This window comes from Mastigoproctus giganteus, chromosome 5, assembly GCF_048544385.1.
Source record: "Mastigoproctus giganteus isolate SK-2022 chromosome 5, ASM4854438v1, whole genome shotgun sequence".
Lineage (NCBI taxonomy): Eukaryota > Metazoa > Arthropoda > Arachnida > Uropygi > Thelyphonidae > Mastigoproctus > Mastigoproctus giganteus.
In genome coordinates, this window is record NC_143579.1 from 53,114,757 (window position 1) to 53,131,492 (window position 16,736).

At 33.4% G+C, this 16,736-nt stretch overlaps 1 protein-coding gene across 1 annotated transcript in view; it reads right to left on the bottom strand.

Annotated features, from left to right (window-relative positions):
* Positions 1-16,736, bottom strand: part of Vps15 (vacuolar protein sorting 15) — a 316,929-nt gene that overhangs the window by 87,080 nt on the left and 213,113 nt on the right. Inside the window, exons 22-24 of the mRNA XM_090374029.1 lie at positions 14,768-14,944; positions 12,333-12,389; positions 7,086-7,129 (exon numbers count right to left, since the gene is read on the bottom strand). Coding sequence (XP_090230155.1) covers positions 7,086-7,129; positions 12,333-12,389; positions 14,768-14,944 — 278 coding nt within the window. The remainder of the gene's footprint in view (positions 1-7,085; positions 7,130-12,332; positions 12,390-14,767; positions 14,945-16,736) is intronic.

Here is a 16,736-nt window from a genome sequence, read left to right on the forward strand (position 1 = left end):
CCAACAATACTCTTATCATAACAGAAAAAAGGCTTGATGACTTCTTTTTAATTGGATAGATTGATTCATTCAATTCTTCTACCACAATGCAAGTAGAATAAATGTTTGGAGTAGCAGAGTAGGCATCAGCATTCATGATCTCATGCACAACAATCAACAGCCCTAGGTTAAATGAGGTGAAATAGACCCAGACCATTATGCTACTACCACCAAAACTTTACTGTGCAAAGGTGCACAGCATAGTATCCCAACATATGCTATACCTTTTTTGAGGGTAGTTGGTCCAACAGTTTTTCCCATCCTCTCCCATGTTTCTTTTTTTCTTTTGTTGGCAAACTTCACAAGAATAGCTTTGCATTTCCTGTCACATGTTTTAGCTGTCGGTGAATTCTGGAGAATCATTAATGGTCAGCTAGTAGGCATTCGAATAAACGTTAGTATTACCCTCTATTTACCAAATAATCTTTTCAACAGATGAACTGGGACCATTGCTATCTAATGAATGGAAATATCTGAAATATGGCACCTAACTATAACAATATATAGACTTCTTTTGAAGAGATCTACACATTTTCTTCGTCCCAAGGTATATAATTCTGATAATCACTTTTGATAATCACTTTTGCCATTCACTTACCATTTTCCAGCAGGATAGGCCACTATTTTCGCAAGCTTGAAATGTCCAAATACATACAACAGAATAATAAATGCTTAGATATTATGTGTTGGAAAACCACTCGTTTCACTTTATGAAAAGTGAAAACAAAAGAGTGGTTAAATGAGAATAAAATCCACTGTCAAATGAAAGTTTCTGTTTCTTTTTAATAATTTAAGATAATCTTGAATTTCTTCTTGTTCCATATATCCTTTTTATTGTTTATAGCGGACAATAAAAACACACCATTTCATAATCTGTAATAAAATTGGTTAAATTAAATAAAGTAATTAGTAATACGTTTGCTACTTTGATATCTAAAATCTGGTTTATATTATTCAAACTAGATTTTACATATCAAAGAGTTCAAATATGCTTTACGTTATTCTACCAAAACATAGAATATAAACTGTGACAGTAGCTTTTATAGATAGTGACACTTTTGATATGACAATTTTTTTTAAAATATAATTTTCAAATGCAAACAATTATAACCAAATAGGATGAATTGTTATGCTAGATTTCAAAAATAATTCTCAAAATGTCACATAACATTACAATTTCTATATATACAGGTTTTTGTGTTTATCTATAATACATATCTCTTACTATAATTTAAGGAAGTAGATACAATACTGATCTATTGTATTAACTGAAAACAATAATGTTTGCATGTGATCATAGATGGCAGTAATGGTGGGGAAGGATTAATATATTCTACTTTGCCTACTGCTTCCCAGCAGTATATCTACTGCATATCGTTTGTTTCTTCAGTGTTTTGCTTAACTGTTTAACTGTTTAAGTTTAAGCAGAGGCAAAGAAAGTGTCTAAATCACCCTGACAATTTCTGCTATAAATTCTTCAAAAGAAAATCTATCTACAATATCACTAAATGCACATATTATTTGTACTTTGGTTGTAAGATTGGTGATCAGGACAAAACTTGGGCTCCACATACTGTGCTGTATTATATGCACCACAAAACAGAAAATTCTGCAGTTAACTGGAAAAATCCATGGCTAACTGGGAAAATTAAAAGTATGCCTTTTGTTGTTCTTATGTAGGGTGAGAACCATGCAACCACATTGACAATTTGTATATCTGCATGATGAAAACATTTTCAATGTCCAGAAAAAGCAAGCACAGCAGTGAATATCCTAACATCATCTGCAATAAGGCCTGTTCCATATAATGAGCACCTGCCGATAGTAGATACTCCAAAATCATGGGATAAAGGAAACAGTCATGAAAAAAGTGAGGATTCTTGTTCTGTTCTGTTGTTTTTTTTTTTTTTCCTTGTTTCTTTTGTTCTTGTTGCAGACTTTGAGGGACTGTCCACTTCAACAGATTTGGACTACTAACCAGAAAATTATAACATACTGCACTTAATTAAGCAAGAGGTGTTAAATGATTTAGTCCATGATTTCAACTTATTTAAAGAGCAAGCAAATTCTTGAAGCAGGACCCAAAATTACAGTATATCAAAAATGTTACTAGGTGCTTTTGAAATATAATTTTGTTACTGAAGATGGTATGTGTTTCTGTAAAGATATTAGCAGTCTTCTGAATGAGCTGGGCATTAAACACACCCCTAATGAATGATGTATATTTACTGATGCCTCAAAATTAAGTTTAAAAGCAGTTTTGCAACACAATGAAAATGCATTCCCATCAGTTCCTCTACTTCATGCTGGGGGCTTGAAAAAAAAAAAAAAAAAAAAAAAAAGAACATATGAAAGTATGTCCAAGATTCTTAGTGAATAAAATACCAAGCTTAGAATGTCTGTGATGATCTTAAGTAATTGGATTACCACTAGTCTGCAGGTAGGTTTCACAAAATACTCTTGTTTTCTATGTTTGTGAGAGAGTTGTGCAAGAGAAAAACATTATGTTGTGCAGCAATGTAATGTTTTTCTGTTGTTAGTGTGAAAAAAGGAGGAATTTTTCCCAGGAAGAATATAAAATATGTTCCACTAATTGAACCAAAAAAGTTCTTTTTCCACCTTTGCATATAAAGCTTGGATTAAAAGAATTTTTTTTGTTAAGACTTTTGTTAAAGAAGAAAGTGGATTTTGCTACCTAAGGGAAGTGTTTCCCAATACAAAACTGAAAGAAGGAATTTTCACTGGGTCTCGGGTCTCAAATAAAGAAACTTTTCAAGGATGATGTATTTGAAACAAAGCTACACAATATTGACTAGTAGTTTGGCAATAATTTATTTAAAGCAGTTGTGCATGGATTTCTAGGAAGAAGTAAAGACAATAATTATGATTCTCTAGTGTCAACTTTACTGCAACATTATAAAGATATGGGCTGCCGAATGCCTTTGAAGATTAATTTTCTTCATTTCCATCACAGATTTTGCCTCAAAATTGGAGATGTAAGTGATGAGCAAGGTCACTGGATGGATACTACTATGATGGGAGATTACTGCTGGTTTTTTAAGATGGAAAGCAAAATGGACTAAGAAAAACTCTCTGAATGGCAATGAATTCTGAGAAAATAAAATGTATTTGTCTTGTTTGTGGTTATTCAGTCTCTATTAGCTAGTGCAGGTTTCAGGGACTTCTTCCATTAAAAAAAAACAGCGTATTATGCTAATGTGGTTAGACACTTTGCTACTCAGAAACATGCATTGCATCATTTGTCAGGTAATGTTTACAAGGTTTAAAGTAAAAGCATTCATTAATTTCACATTCAAATAATTCTTACTAGTTCTGCACATGCAAAATTAAAAAAAAAAAAAAAAAAGAAAGAAAGAAAATTATGTTCATAACTCTTATTTGACATAGGAGGATATTATCCATTTCTCCATAAAAACTACCCTACCTTTAGTCTTTATGAAACTGTACTCACATTAGAAGTGATTTTGATTGTCAATCAATATGAATCTGGTACAGGTCGACCATCACTAATCCGGCAGTGTTGGGACCTGTAGGGTGCCGGATCACCGGTGGTTATTTTAGCACATACAGTTTACCCAACAGCTAACCACCTCATCCTACTTTTAACACCTTGACTGCAGAAAAAAATTCCCCAGTGGCCAAAAAATATTTAGCAAATAATTTGATCAGTAATTCTAAAATAAATATTGTAATGTCAGTGTTGTCGTTTTTTCGCAATATCACAATATCAAAAAAAAGTCTCTCTTTTTGTTTTGCATATATGTGGCTGACGTGGCCCAGTAGGTTACTTTATTTCTTGAGAAGCCGTGTTGGCCACATACGTGTGACAGTATTATGGCATACATATGAAGATCGCTTGTGATTAGTTTATTGCACGTGTCGTGAGCACTGCAATAAAACTAATTGCGATAAAATAAACTCTCAAACATCATAATAAGTTTGTCAGTATTGTTAGAGATTTTGTGAAAACAAGTACGTTAGAGCACTGCATTATCCATCATACTGTGTTGTGTTTTTCTGCAAGTTTGTAAAAGTGTGTTGTAAAAAAAAAAAAAAAGTCTAAAAAGGAATGGCTAAAAGAAAATTACTAAAATAAGAGGAACTGGGCAAAATTCCTGGAATTTACAACTAAGCAGTGTTAAACTTCACACAGACACACCGCTGTCGGTTTTTTTCAGAAGTTCAATTTTATCTGTTATGGACAATGAATGGTATTTGCACTTTACACCACGAGAGGCACTTCCTTTATGCATTGGAACCATGGCTGGGGCTAAATGTGAGCAGGTTATAATAATAAATGCAGAAAAACAAGTTGGAATGGTTTGCCAGTGTTTACAAATTCGTGCCAACAGCTGATGCTGCAACCAACACCACAAAAACAGTAGCGGCAGGAGGGTGCGCCAACCTGGGAAATTTGAAATTACGTTCGCGGAAATTATGTCTGAATTACCGGTGGAACTGGATTACCAGTGGCCGGATTAGTGATGGTGGACCTGTATATGAATAATACCTCTACAGTTGGTAGCAGACTGGATTGAGATTATTGCTATATTTAATCTGTATTTAGTCCTTCCCTAACTATATTAGACTGGATCGAGTTCTTTTGGAATAAGCCCAGATGCAGCTATGACCATGAGGTATCAGTATGTTGTGTCTGTAAAATAGGTTTCTTCTATGATCAATATGCTTGTGTGACAAGTGAAAATCCAGAGTTGCCAGAAAAAAATTAGCTGCTTTGTTAATAACAACTAAGAGGGGAACGAAGGGGTCCTCTTAACAAGAAAGGCTTAAGTTCTGCAAATTGCAGCATCTGGAGGCTAGGCACCTGTGAGGTGATCTGATTGAGATGTATAAGGCCTTGAATGGGTTGAGCAAACTCAATGCTGATGGGATTCTTCCTATTGCTCAGATTACAAACCCGACGAGCATAAATTCAAATTGAGGAAAGGCAGTTGTAGAATAGTAGTAGTAGTAGTAGTAGTGGCATCTGATGCAAGAAAGCAAGTGTATGAGCTTATGCAGCATCAGCCAAAAAAAAAAAAAAAAATCACACCATTCCCTCCAAATGCCTGTCCAGTTCCTCCTTAAATTTATTTAACCTGTCAACTTCCACAATGACAGATGGAAGTTTGTTCCAGCAATTAACCACCCGCTGGCTAAAGGCAAATTTCTGCACATCTATTCTACATCTGTCTTTTCTTAATTTGAATTTATGCCCCCTTAGGTTCGTAATCTGAAAAAGTGGAAGGATCCCATCAGAATTCAGCATGCTCAACCCATTCAAGGCCTTATATACCTCAATCAGATCACCGCGCAGGTGCCTAGTCTCCAGCCACGAACTTAAGCCTCTCTTCATTCCTTCATTCCCCTCACCAATCTTGTTGCCCTTCTCTGTACACACTCAAGTAAATCTACATCCTTCCTAAAATGAGGCCTCCAGACCTGTACGCAGTACTCAAGGCGTGGCCTGACCATTGCCTTATACAGAGGGACAATTACTTCCTTCTCCCTGCTAGCAAAATTCCTATATATCATTGACAAAACCCCATGACCTGCCCTGGCAGCCTGTCTGCATTGCTCAGAAAACTTCATATCTGACTGCACAATTACTCCCAGGTCTTTTTCATTTTCTACCACCTTAAGTGTAGTACCACACAGTTGGTACGTTTCTCTGGGGTTACTTCTACCCATATGCAGTACTTTGCATTTGTCAAAGTTAAACTTCAGTTGCCACTTCTTAGCCCATCTGCCCAAATTATCTAGATCCTGTTGCAGTAGCAAACTGCCATTACTGTCATTAACAACCCTGCCAACCTTTGTATCATCTGCAAACATCGACACTAAACCTGTATACCTTCATCAATATCATTGATAAATATACAAAACAACAGTGTACCCAACACTGATCCCTGTGGGACTCCACTAATAACATTAGTCCATGAAGAGCAGCACCCATTGATTACCATCCTCTGTCTTCTCCCACTTAACCATCCTTTTTTCCATTGTAGCAACTTACCCTTAATACCATTCTGCTCCAATTTGTACAATAGTCTTCCATGTGCAACAGTGTCAAAAGCTTTCCTGAAATCCAAATATATGATATCAAAATTATTTTTTGCATCCAGTTCCTTTGTAACCATATCATAATAACCAATCAAATTTGTCAGACAAGACTTTCCCTTAACAAACTCACGCTGTGTCTGAATTATTGCTGCAGTCTTGTCTAGATGATCCTGCAATGCATCTTTAACCAGTGACTCCATTATTTTACCCGGAACAGAAGTTAAACTAACTGGTCTGTAATTACTCGTGTCACCCTTCGATCCCCCTTTGTGAATTGGGATACATTTGCACATCTCCAGTCCGTGGGAACCTCCCCTGAGTCCAAGGATGCTCTCATAATTATGGCTAAGGGTTTGCTTACTTCCTTTGCCGCCTCCTTTAATATAACTGGATAGATCCCATCCACCCCAGGTGCTTTTCTTATGTTTAACTTCAACAATTTCTCCTCCACTTTGCTCTCAGTTATTACAAAATCATTAAGTACCCTGCTACAATTTGATAACCTTCTGGCATTTTCAAACCTTAATAATTCCTCATGTGTGAATGTAGATGCAATGCAAAATACTCATTCAGTTTGTTTGCTATCTGATATCAAAATGAGCAGGATCATCAACAGTCGAACCATCAACGTCAAGTGGACCAATCAGATTCATCCCCTTCCTTTTAGAGTTTATATAAGTAAAGAAATCTTTGCTGTTTTTCTTCGCATCTTTTGCCAAGATGCTAAGAAATGAAGGTGAACAAATCTTCAAAAAATGCTAACTTAATATGGTTTTAAGTAAGGTATAAGGTATAGTGAAGCAATATTAATGTTCGCAATAGAAATGTATACCACTCTTTTAGGAAAACAAATCAGAATTTCTTAAGTATTTTGTTAAAAAGATTATCTGTAAATTTTAACTAATAATTTAGAAAACATATAACTGATTATAAACATAAAGCAAAATTTTTATATTTTTTACCTTGCTTTGTTTTCATGTATTTTAAGGAGATGATCTTTCATTGCCTATAAAATAATGCATAATTCATTAGTGAAATTAAAAAATAATAATAAATAAATAAATAAAATAAAGTCTTATGGTTCTCCACTTCATAGAGACTTTAATAGATTATTACAGTGTTCCCAGACAAAATTTCATTACATGCAGATTGAAAAACCAATAGGAGATTTTTTGGCAAAAACTGGCAAAAACTGGCAAAAAACAAGGAGGTTTGTATAAAGTCTAAACTATACTAGAAATTGAATTTCACTGACTTTTATATTAAAATGCAGTCACAAGATTGTTAACTAATACAGTATGCTTCTAAATATTAGCTTATCTATCATTTTTCTGCCTTTGGATTTCGGTCTGGATTGTCTTTTAGACATCAACTGACTATGGCTTTTTCCAAAAAAAAAAAATCAAAATTTTTTTAAATTTTATTTATAACAGTAGCACTGCTGTTCAAACTTGGCAGCTGTCAAGAGCAGTTCCAAAACTGCATCAAAGAGAGAAGATCTAAATTCGGTTTGTTTTTTCAGCTGAATATTAATGAATATTAGTTGATACTCAGCATTGCTATGAAAAATTATTAAAATGACTTAGGATAATTTGTTATATTTCATGCTTCCATGTGCACTGATAAGTGTACATGGAATTTAACTTAATGCTTCTGATAACTCATTCAAGCAACTTGCTATCTGTGAATTCTGTTTGGACACTCAACTGTTGTAAGAAAACATGTTTTGATCTTAGGAACTGATGATAGAAAGTTACTAGCCACCAAACTAAGTCAGAAATTTACCAAATTAATTTGTAAAGTCACTGCTTCTGCTATGAGTGTATTAAAAATTTGAAAAGTTGCAACACTTCACTAGAGATCATGTCATCATACAAATCATCTCTGTAGTACAAAATACAAACCTGCACCAACTTTTTTTAATTGTGTGTATAAAACATCTTATGGTAAAGTTTTATTGCACCACCCTGTTTTGATGTTTGACACACGTTCTCTCTATACTTGTCTTTCATTGGCCTTTTGTAACTGTGGTTGACAAAGAAGGTGACTTTTACTAATTTATTGATGGGTGGGTAGTGTTTTGGATTGCATTTGTAGACAATATTAGTAACATGAGTTAGAAATTGAAAATTCATAATTTATTTTTTGATATTAAATCTTTAATTACTCATATATCACTTTTTAATAAACTTTATATTTAATCTCATTATGTTTTTTTATTATTAATCTTATTACTTTCTAAATTGAATGAGAGTATCATTCCTGGGCCATTACTGTATGTGATGCATTGGAAATGAAAAGCTCCTGCAGAATAAAGTTTGCTTCTTTTTTTTTTTTAATGGGTAACTCAATAATTATTATGGGATGAACTCTTCTCAGGTATTTATCATAGCTGTATTGTTAACAAAAGCAACTAAAAATTACAGAATTTTTAAAAATTATGATTTTAATGCTGTTTTGCTTTTTTTTTATGAAAAGAAAAAAAAAAAAAAAAAGGAGAAAAACAGTATTTTTGCAAAAATATGAAGAAACTCTATAGTACCAACTATAGCTGGGGTGGGCAACAGCCGGCCGGTGGGCCACATCCGGCCTGCGACGATGTTGAATCCGGCCCCCTCGGTAAATGCATAAATATAGAAAATCCATACCTGACTACACTCGCCATAAACATTCGGCTTAATTCGGTTCAATCGGGAATCGCGGCCAGTACAACAGTAACCAAGTGATTCTACGCAGCGTCAAAGAGTTATTTCCTAATTATTATTGTAGCATCGATCGAATGAAGTTCCTTTGGGTTTGACTTCTTATTGAAAAAAATAATATTGGTGCGAGATATTTTATATTTTATGCCTTTTCTAATTATTACAATTTTTAATTTAATATAATTTATAGCCCATAAAATGAGCCAATTAAAAAAAAAAAGAAAAATTGATGCCGAATGCCGCATTTTCAATGATAATTGGACATTCAGATATTTTTTTTAAAAATACATTAATAATTTGGTAATTCAAGTAATATAACATTTTTTAGGTTCTGATTTTTTTTATTAAATAGTTCAATCTATTCCGGCCCGCATCATGATGCGAAAATTTCATTCAGCCTGCTGACGAAAAAAGTTGCCAACCCCTGAACTATAGTATGATAGAGAGACAGAGAAGGGATCAAATCAAGTCAATAAAGGCAGATTTGCCATCATAAATCCAGAACTGCTGGTAGTTATGCTACTCTCCCTGTCTGAGATCAACTAACTACAGCCTTGACTGAAAAGGCCTTTAAAGAATTCACTCAGTCTCCAACAGGATTTGAACCCAGACTTTTCCATATGAGTGATATGCGAAACCAGTATATATACTGTCACAAAGGATTAATTAGTAACTGAAATTTTTTCATTCACATTTACACAAATTAATGCTATATCTAACATCACATATACATAAGTATTTAGTATTTCTGAACTTACTAAGCTACGTGATTATAAAAGTTGCCTTTTAGTTGTTCAATTGGCCTTGGATTATTACTGTATATCTTAGTCTCCCCTCAATGTATTGATTTGAATCTAGTTTTAGCCAGTTATTTCTTCTCTGAATGCTTTTGTGTACATATATAAGTGATATCTCTTATCACTCTTCTCTATAACCTCTCCAATATTTCCATCTTTCCTAACTGGAATTTTCAAGGTGGTACATAGTAAAAAGTTTTGGCTTAACCTCTGCTTTAAATAATGGAATAATCAGCTCTTTGAATCCACTAGAAAAGTTCTTGTACCAGGTGGTTATAAAATAAGTTTCCCTATTCAGGAGACCCTAGTGTCAAAACAGTTAGAAATAGAAATAGTGGTAGACATTTTAACTAATATTTTTTCTTCTGCAAATCGCCTCCCCATACCCTAAATGATATACCCACCGATTTTCACAATGCTAATTCTAACTGTTTTGACACTAGCGTCTCCTGAATAGGGAAACTTATTTTATAACTACCCAGTATAACACAGAAAAAAAACCTATAAGCTGTCTTAGCAGTCTATAATATATATAGTCTGATACGAAATTCAGGCAACTTCATGTCAGAGTGCAAAGTTACTCTAAACTTTGCACTCTGTCTTCTCGCACTTAATCATCCTTTTATCCATTGTAGACAGCTACAATGGATAAAAGGATGGTTAAGTGCGAGAAGACAGAGGGTGGTAATCAATGGGTGCTGCTCTTCTTGGACTAATGTTATTAGTGGAGTCCCACAGGGTTCGGTGTTAGGTCCATTGTTGTTTTGTATATTTATCAATGATATTGATGAAGGTATATCAGGCTTAATGTCGAAGTTTGCAGATGATACAAAGGTTGGCAGGGTTGTTAATGACAGTAATGGCAGTGTGCTACTGCAACAGGATCTGGATAATTTGGGCAGATGGGCTAAGAAGTGGCAACTGAAGTTTAACCTTGACAAATGCAAAGTACTGCATATGGGTAGAAGTAACCCCAGAGAAACGTACCAACTGTGTGGTACTACACTTAAGGTGGTAGAAAATGAAAAAGACCTGGGAGTAATTGTGCAGGCAGATATGAAGTTTTCTGAGCAATGCAGACAGGCTGCCAGGGCAGGTCATGGGGTTTTGTCAATGATATATAGGAATTTTGCTAGCAGGGAAAAGGAGGTGATTATCCCTCTGTATAAGGCAATGGTCAGGCCTTGAGTACTGCGTACAGGTCTGGAGGCCTCATTTTAGGAAGGATGTAGATTTACTTGAGCGTGTACAGAGAAGAGCAACAAGATGGGTGAGGGGAATGAAGGGATCCTCTTACCAAGAGAGGCTTAAGTTCTGCAAATTGCAGTGGCTGGAGACTAGGCACCTGCACGGTGATCTGATTGATGTATATAAGGCCTTGAATGGGTTGAGCACGCTGAATTCTGATGGGATCCTTCCACTTGTTCAGATTACGAACCTAAGGGGGCATAAATTCAAATTAAGAAAAGACAGATGTAGAATAGATGTACGGAAATTTGCCTTTAGCCAGTGGGTGGTTAATTGCTGGAACAAACTTCCATCTGTCGTTGTGGAAGTTGATAGGTTGAATAAATTTAAGGAGGAACTGGACAGGCATTTGGAGGAAATGGTGTGATTTTTTTTTTTTGGCTGATGCTGCATAAGCTCATACATTTGCTTTCTTGCATCACATGCCACTACTACTATATACACGTAACCATCATTAATAAATATCAAAAACAGCAAGGAACCCAGCACTGAGCCTTGTGGGGCTCTATTTATAATATTAGTCTATGAAGAGAAGTAACCACTTATATCTACTCTCTCTCTCTCTCTCTCTCTCTCTGTTTTCTACCACTGTCACCCCATTATCAAAATTAGTAACTTTCCCATAGTGCCACATTGCTCCAACTTATGCAACAATTGTTCATATGGAACTGTATCAAAAGCTTTGCTGAAATCTAAGAAAACATTGTTAAAATTCTTTGCATTCAGTTCTTCTGTGATGACATCATAGCAGCAATGAGATTATTTAGACATGATCTATCTATTAACATAGTTGTGCTGTGATTCCTTTATCATGCCATTCCTATCCAGATGATGCTGTATTATGTCCTTAATTAAGGATTCCACAGCCTTTCTTGGCACATAAGACAAATTTACAGGTTTGTTTTCTGTGCCAGGTAACAGAAATGTATCACTTATTCAGATGGAATCTGAATAGGAGACACACTTGTGCATCTCCAATCTATAGGGACTTTGTACAAGTCTGAATTATTTGCTCATAATATAACAGATAATCATCTTCATCTAAGAAGATTTTATACTCACTGAACAAAAGATTGTGTACTGATTATACAATGTATACTTTTTCATTTAATTTATTTATAATTAAAGTTTTTTTGGTTTTCTAAAACTTCATTTTTTGTTGACTGTTTTTCCTTCAGTAAACTTATGAATATATGAAGCAGAAAAAGCACACTGGATAATCAGTGCACATACCTTTGTTATTAAAAATTAACTTAATGTAATATTTTAGGAAAACACAATATTGATTTTGTTGTGAAATCAGGTATCAACTATGTCGATTGATAACTCAGTCTAGTCATGCATTACACAGCATAATGCATGACTAGGCTGAATTATAGACTAAGTATGTTTATTACAAAAAAAAAAAAAAAAAACCCTGTACTTTAATTTTAGTCATAAGAAGGAAAAAGTTAAAACTAACCAGAATTTTTTCTTCCACTTCCTCAGTCATTCCATCTGATTGCAATCTTCGATATGCCTAAAAGTCAAAAACCTAGATTGCTTTACAAGTTTTCAATAAGGAAACTGAAAAACCAACATTTTTTTACATTATACTAGGATTGTTAGAGAAAATTTTGCATAATACATTTCTAGAATTTGCACAAACACCATTGTGTGTAACGCGTTTGTTTACATGCAGTGGTGTTTCTGCTGATGTTTTCAAGATCGTCAGGCATATTAATTAATCATGAATAAAGGTCTGCATCATATTTTTTATTATTTTTTTATTATTATTTGACGAAACTCTACTTTGTTAAGTGTTGTTGGAGATTATAGAAACAGCACAATGCCTAAGCTCAAGTTTGATTTGAAACACTTTGTTGTATAAATACTTTTCTAAAAAGAAAAGAGAAATAAATCCCTACAGCAAATGCTTTGTGAATGATGATCATATTATAATGCATAAATTAATAGTATATTCTGTTATTTCAAATGAAACATTCAAGCAATAATTTCATTCCGCCTTCACAAGTCATGTGGCTGTGGCTGCTGGATTTTGCTTGTTAATTTCTGAAGAAATATAAATATGAATTGCCAGTTGCTTAACTTAGACAGTGGAAGATTCGATGCAAAGTATCATTATTTTGTATAAAATTCTCTATTTGTCTTGTTGCTTCATTAAAAATGAAGTAATACAAGAAGTGGATTACAAATTTGTTACAAATATAAAGTTGCTTCATTACAAATGAAGTTGAATCACCTATCATTATGACTTGGAAAAAGAAAAAACAGATACACATGGCAAATACCTACGTTGAAAAAAAAAAAAAAAAATCCTGACTCCACTGGCTGTAAATATACTGATCAAAAATTTTCTTTCATTATTTAGAAATCTTGTACATACTACAGCAATAGGCAACTATCATAAGCATTCTCTGACCAGCCTTCTGGATCACACAATATACAAGAAGGCATTTCCCAAAATAGCTGGTAGTTACAGAATAAGAATGTATGCCCGCTTGTCATAAATGTGATTGATAGCATTCATTAAAAAATATATCACAACATGACCTCTATTACTACCACTCATGATTTGGATTTAAAGCAGTGCAAATGACTACCATGTTTCTCCTAAGGAATTCTACCTACTGCACAAAGCTAATTCAGATATGTAATCTGTTACCATTTTCATATTTATTACAATTTATTATACTTTAATGAAATATTGCAAGTCATCTCATTTTGCTTCAGCCTTTCCCTTCCTCTCAAACAAAATGAATAGCAAATACCCATGTATAATCTCTCTCTCTCTCTCTCTCTCTCTCTCTCTCTCTACAATTTAACATAAAATTCTGTTGCTGTTCACAGTAATACTGATTGTGAATAACCAAATTTAAACTTGGCAGGGTGATGGCCTTGATGTAAAAGTTTAGCCTTTCAACTTCAAAAATCACTTATACCACATGAGGAGGAAAAACCACTATTACAAAACTCCACAGTAGCTTTCTTCTTGAGAGTAGCCATACACTACAATTATTAAAAAAAAAAAAAAAAAAAAATACACAATACTAACTAATGAACGTTCAGTGTAGATACACAATATTTTGTTCATGGTGAATTCGAAAGTAGTTGACTAATGAATGTTCAGTGTGTATCTACACTGAATGTTCATTAGTGAATTTCTAATTTGTAGTCCTATGCTTTACACACATATCTACTTAAGTATATACTTATGCACACCATTAGGCATCTCTCATGTTGTGAAAATATACTTTGCAATTGGATTGTTATGATTGTAACACAAGGGTACCTACCTGCCCACCAATGATAGGCCAACAAGCTTTGAAACAGTGCCGTCTGGATGGTGGTATCTGCCGAGAATTAGTAACAATGTCTTTTCTATTAGTGATGGCAACTCAATGTGAAGGTAGTCACAATATGAGATACAATTAAATCAATGCCATTTCAACTACTTTTGAGTTCACTATGAACAAAATATTGTGTATCTACACTGAACGTTCATTAGTGAATTTTTAATTCGTAGTCTTATGCTTCACGCATATATCTACTTAAGTATACAACAATACTAACATATAACATTAATATAAAATAGGATTAATGTTTTTTATTTTAATAAACAATTATCACTACCATTCTAATAACAGAGATACAACAGAATGATTGCATGGGTTCACTGTTTCTGTATCACTACATTTTAAGTATTCATTCATATTTTTTTTTTCATATTTTATTTCATGTTTAATTTTCATATTATTTATTTCATACTTTATACTTACAATATTACATTTTAATAAAATGTAAAATAATAAACTGAAATTTTTTTTAAAGTGAATAAAGAAATTATATTAATCTCTTTTGATTTATAAATATTAGCACAAAAAAAATATTCCTCACAGATTTAAGTGTGCCATCTATTTCACCATAAGCTGGATGATGACCTGGGCGGGTATTATGTCGAAACATTTGTCTTTCACGTAAACTTTCCAAAAGCGTAGGCAACTGAATAAATTTTACAAGATAGTCAAAGAGACTTCGAGGAAGGGGAGGCTGAACTGCATTCAAAAGCACAACCTAAAATGCAAAATGTATGACAATAAGATATATTTAACAGGTTATTAATTTAATTTGTAACATGATCTATTTAATAAAACCATTAATCATGTAGGATAATATAAGAAAAAAGGAAAAGAAAAGAAAACATGACGTTGGCCCAATTTATTAATATTAAACTAAAAAGTGTGATTATAAAATTTTAGAGGAATTTATAAAACTATAAAAAGATAAAATTATAATTTTTGCATAAAATTATATGGAATCTACATCCATAAACAGCCAGCATGTCACTATCACACAGTGACCAGGTGTACACATGGCAAATACCTACGTTGAAAAAAAAAAAAAAAAAAAAAAAAAAACAATTGAATCAACTCTTAAATCAATTGAAAAAAATTCAATTGATTTAAGAAATCTAGAGGTTAATATGATGACATAACGGAGTTAAGAATTGAGATATTCTCAATACATGCTGATATTTTGCATCTCACTACATGCTGAAAGTTGAGAGATGTTATTGCTTTCATTGACTGCGGGATGCATTCAGAGATCTTCAGGAGTATGTAACAGCACCACAGATGAAGCCTTTGTGTGTGTTAGAAAAGAGATTGACAAAGTGAAGTGAAATTTTGATGTACGAGACCAAGTGCCTGGCAAAAAGAAATGATACCCACTACATCCAAGGAGTCCTTATTAAAGTGTTAAAGCTTTAAATGGATTGGGTATACTAAATGATGATGGCATCCCTAACCTTGTTTGGATGACACATATAAGGAGACAAATTTAGACTGAAAAATATTGGTTGCAAGGCAGATGTGTGAACATTTACTATACACTATCTAGTGCTGTGAAAGTGGATAGTTTGAAGAAATTTAATGAAGGATTAGGTGATGTGGTAATGATTTTTTTAAAATTTTTTGGTGGATGCTGTATAAGCTTGCTACCTTGCATCCTTTGCCATTAAAAATGTTAAATTCATAGGTATACTTGGCTGGATTTTTGCACTGCCTTGAACAGTTCTATTGGGACATATTCTGTATTTTCCTTACTGATTTCCAAATACAGAGCCTACTTGGGTTTCTTACAACGCTAATGCAGTAAGAATTAGCTGTAAGGCTATGGGAGTGTGGGAAAGTAATGGGGAATTATCGAACATTTATGCAAAGAGTGTTAAAAGTAACCTAATATCCAAATGAAACTTAATGTAACTAACCTAATATTCAACAGAAAAATTCTTGCCATATGCAAGTGCATGGAGTCACAGTGGCATAAACAAGTTAGGTAACATATGCAAAGATTTAATTTCAGGTGTATTTGGTTTTATTTCTTAAATCAATTGAATTTTTTTCTTTTTCTGTGATTAATAGAATTGAAAAGTAAATAATTAATTATCTTGTTATAAATTAATTACTAATTAATTAACGGAACATACTAACCAAACCTCACAACGTAATATTCACTCAACATTTTGTAATACTTTACTTATTTCTGTCTGGATTTTTAATAAAAATTTAAATGCAACACGTCTTTCATGGATGTTTTATTATTTAATAAAATAAAAACAATAGCAACATGAACCTCAATTTGTAGTATGTAGTGTCAACATTTTTGTAATATACTTTACTTATTTCCTCTTGGATTTTAATGACAATTGAAATATAATACATATTTCATGTTTTTACTCTGATTAATATAATAAGCAAATAACAATAATTCCCAATTTATATATTTAGCAAACTGATAACAAAAAAATTATCTCTTCAGAAAGCAATGAGGGTACAGCTCTAAAACGGTTTTCGCAGGCCGGCCG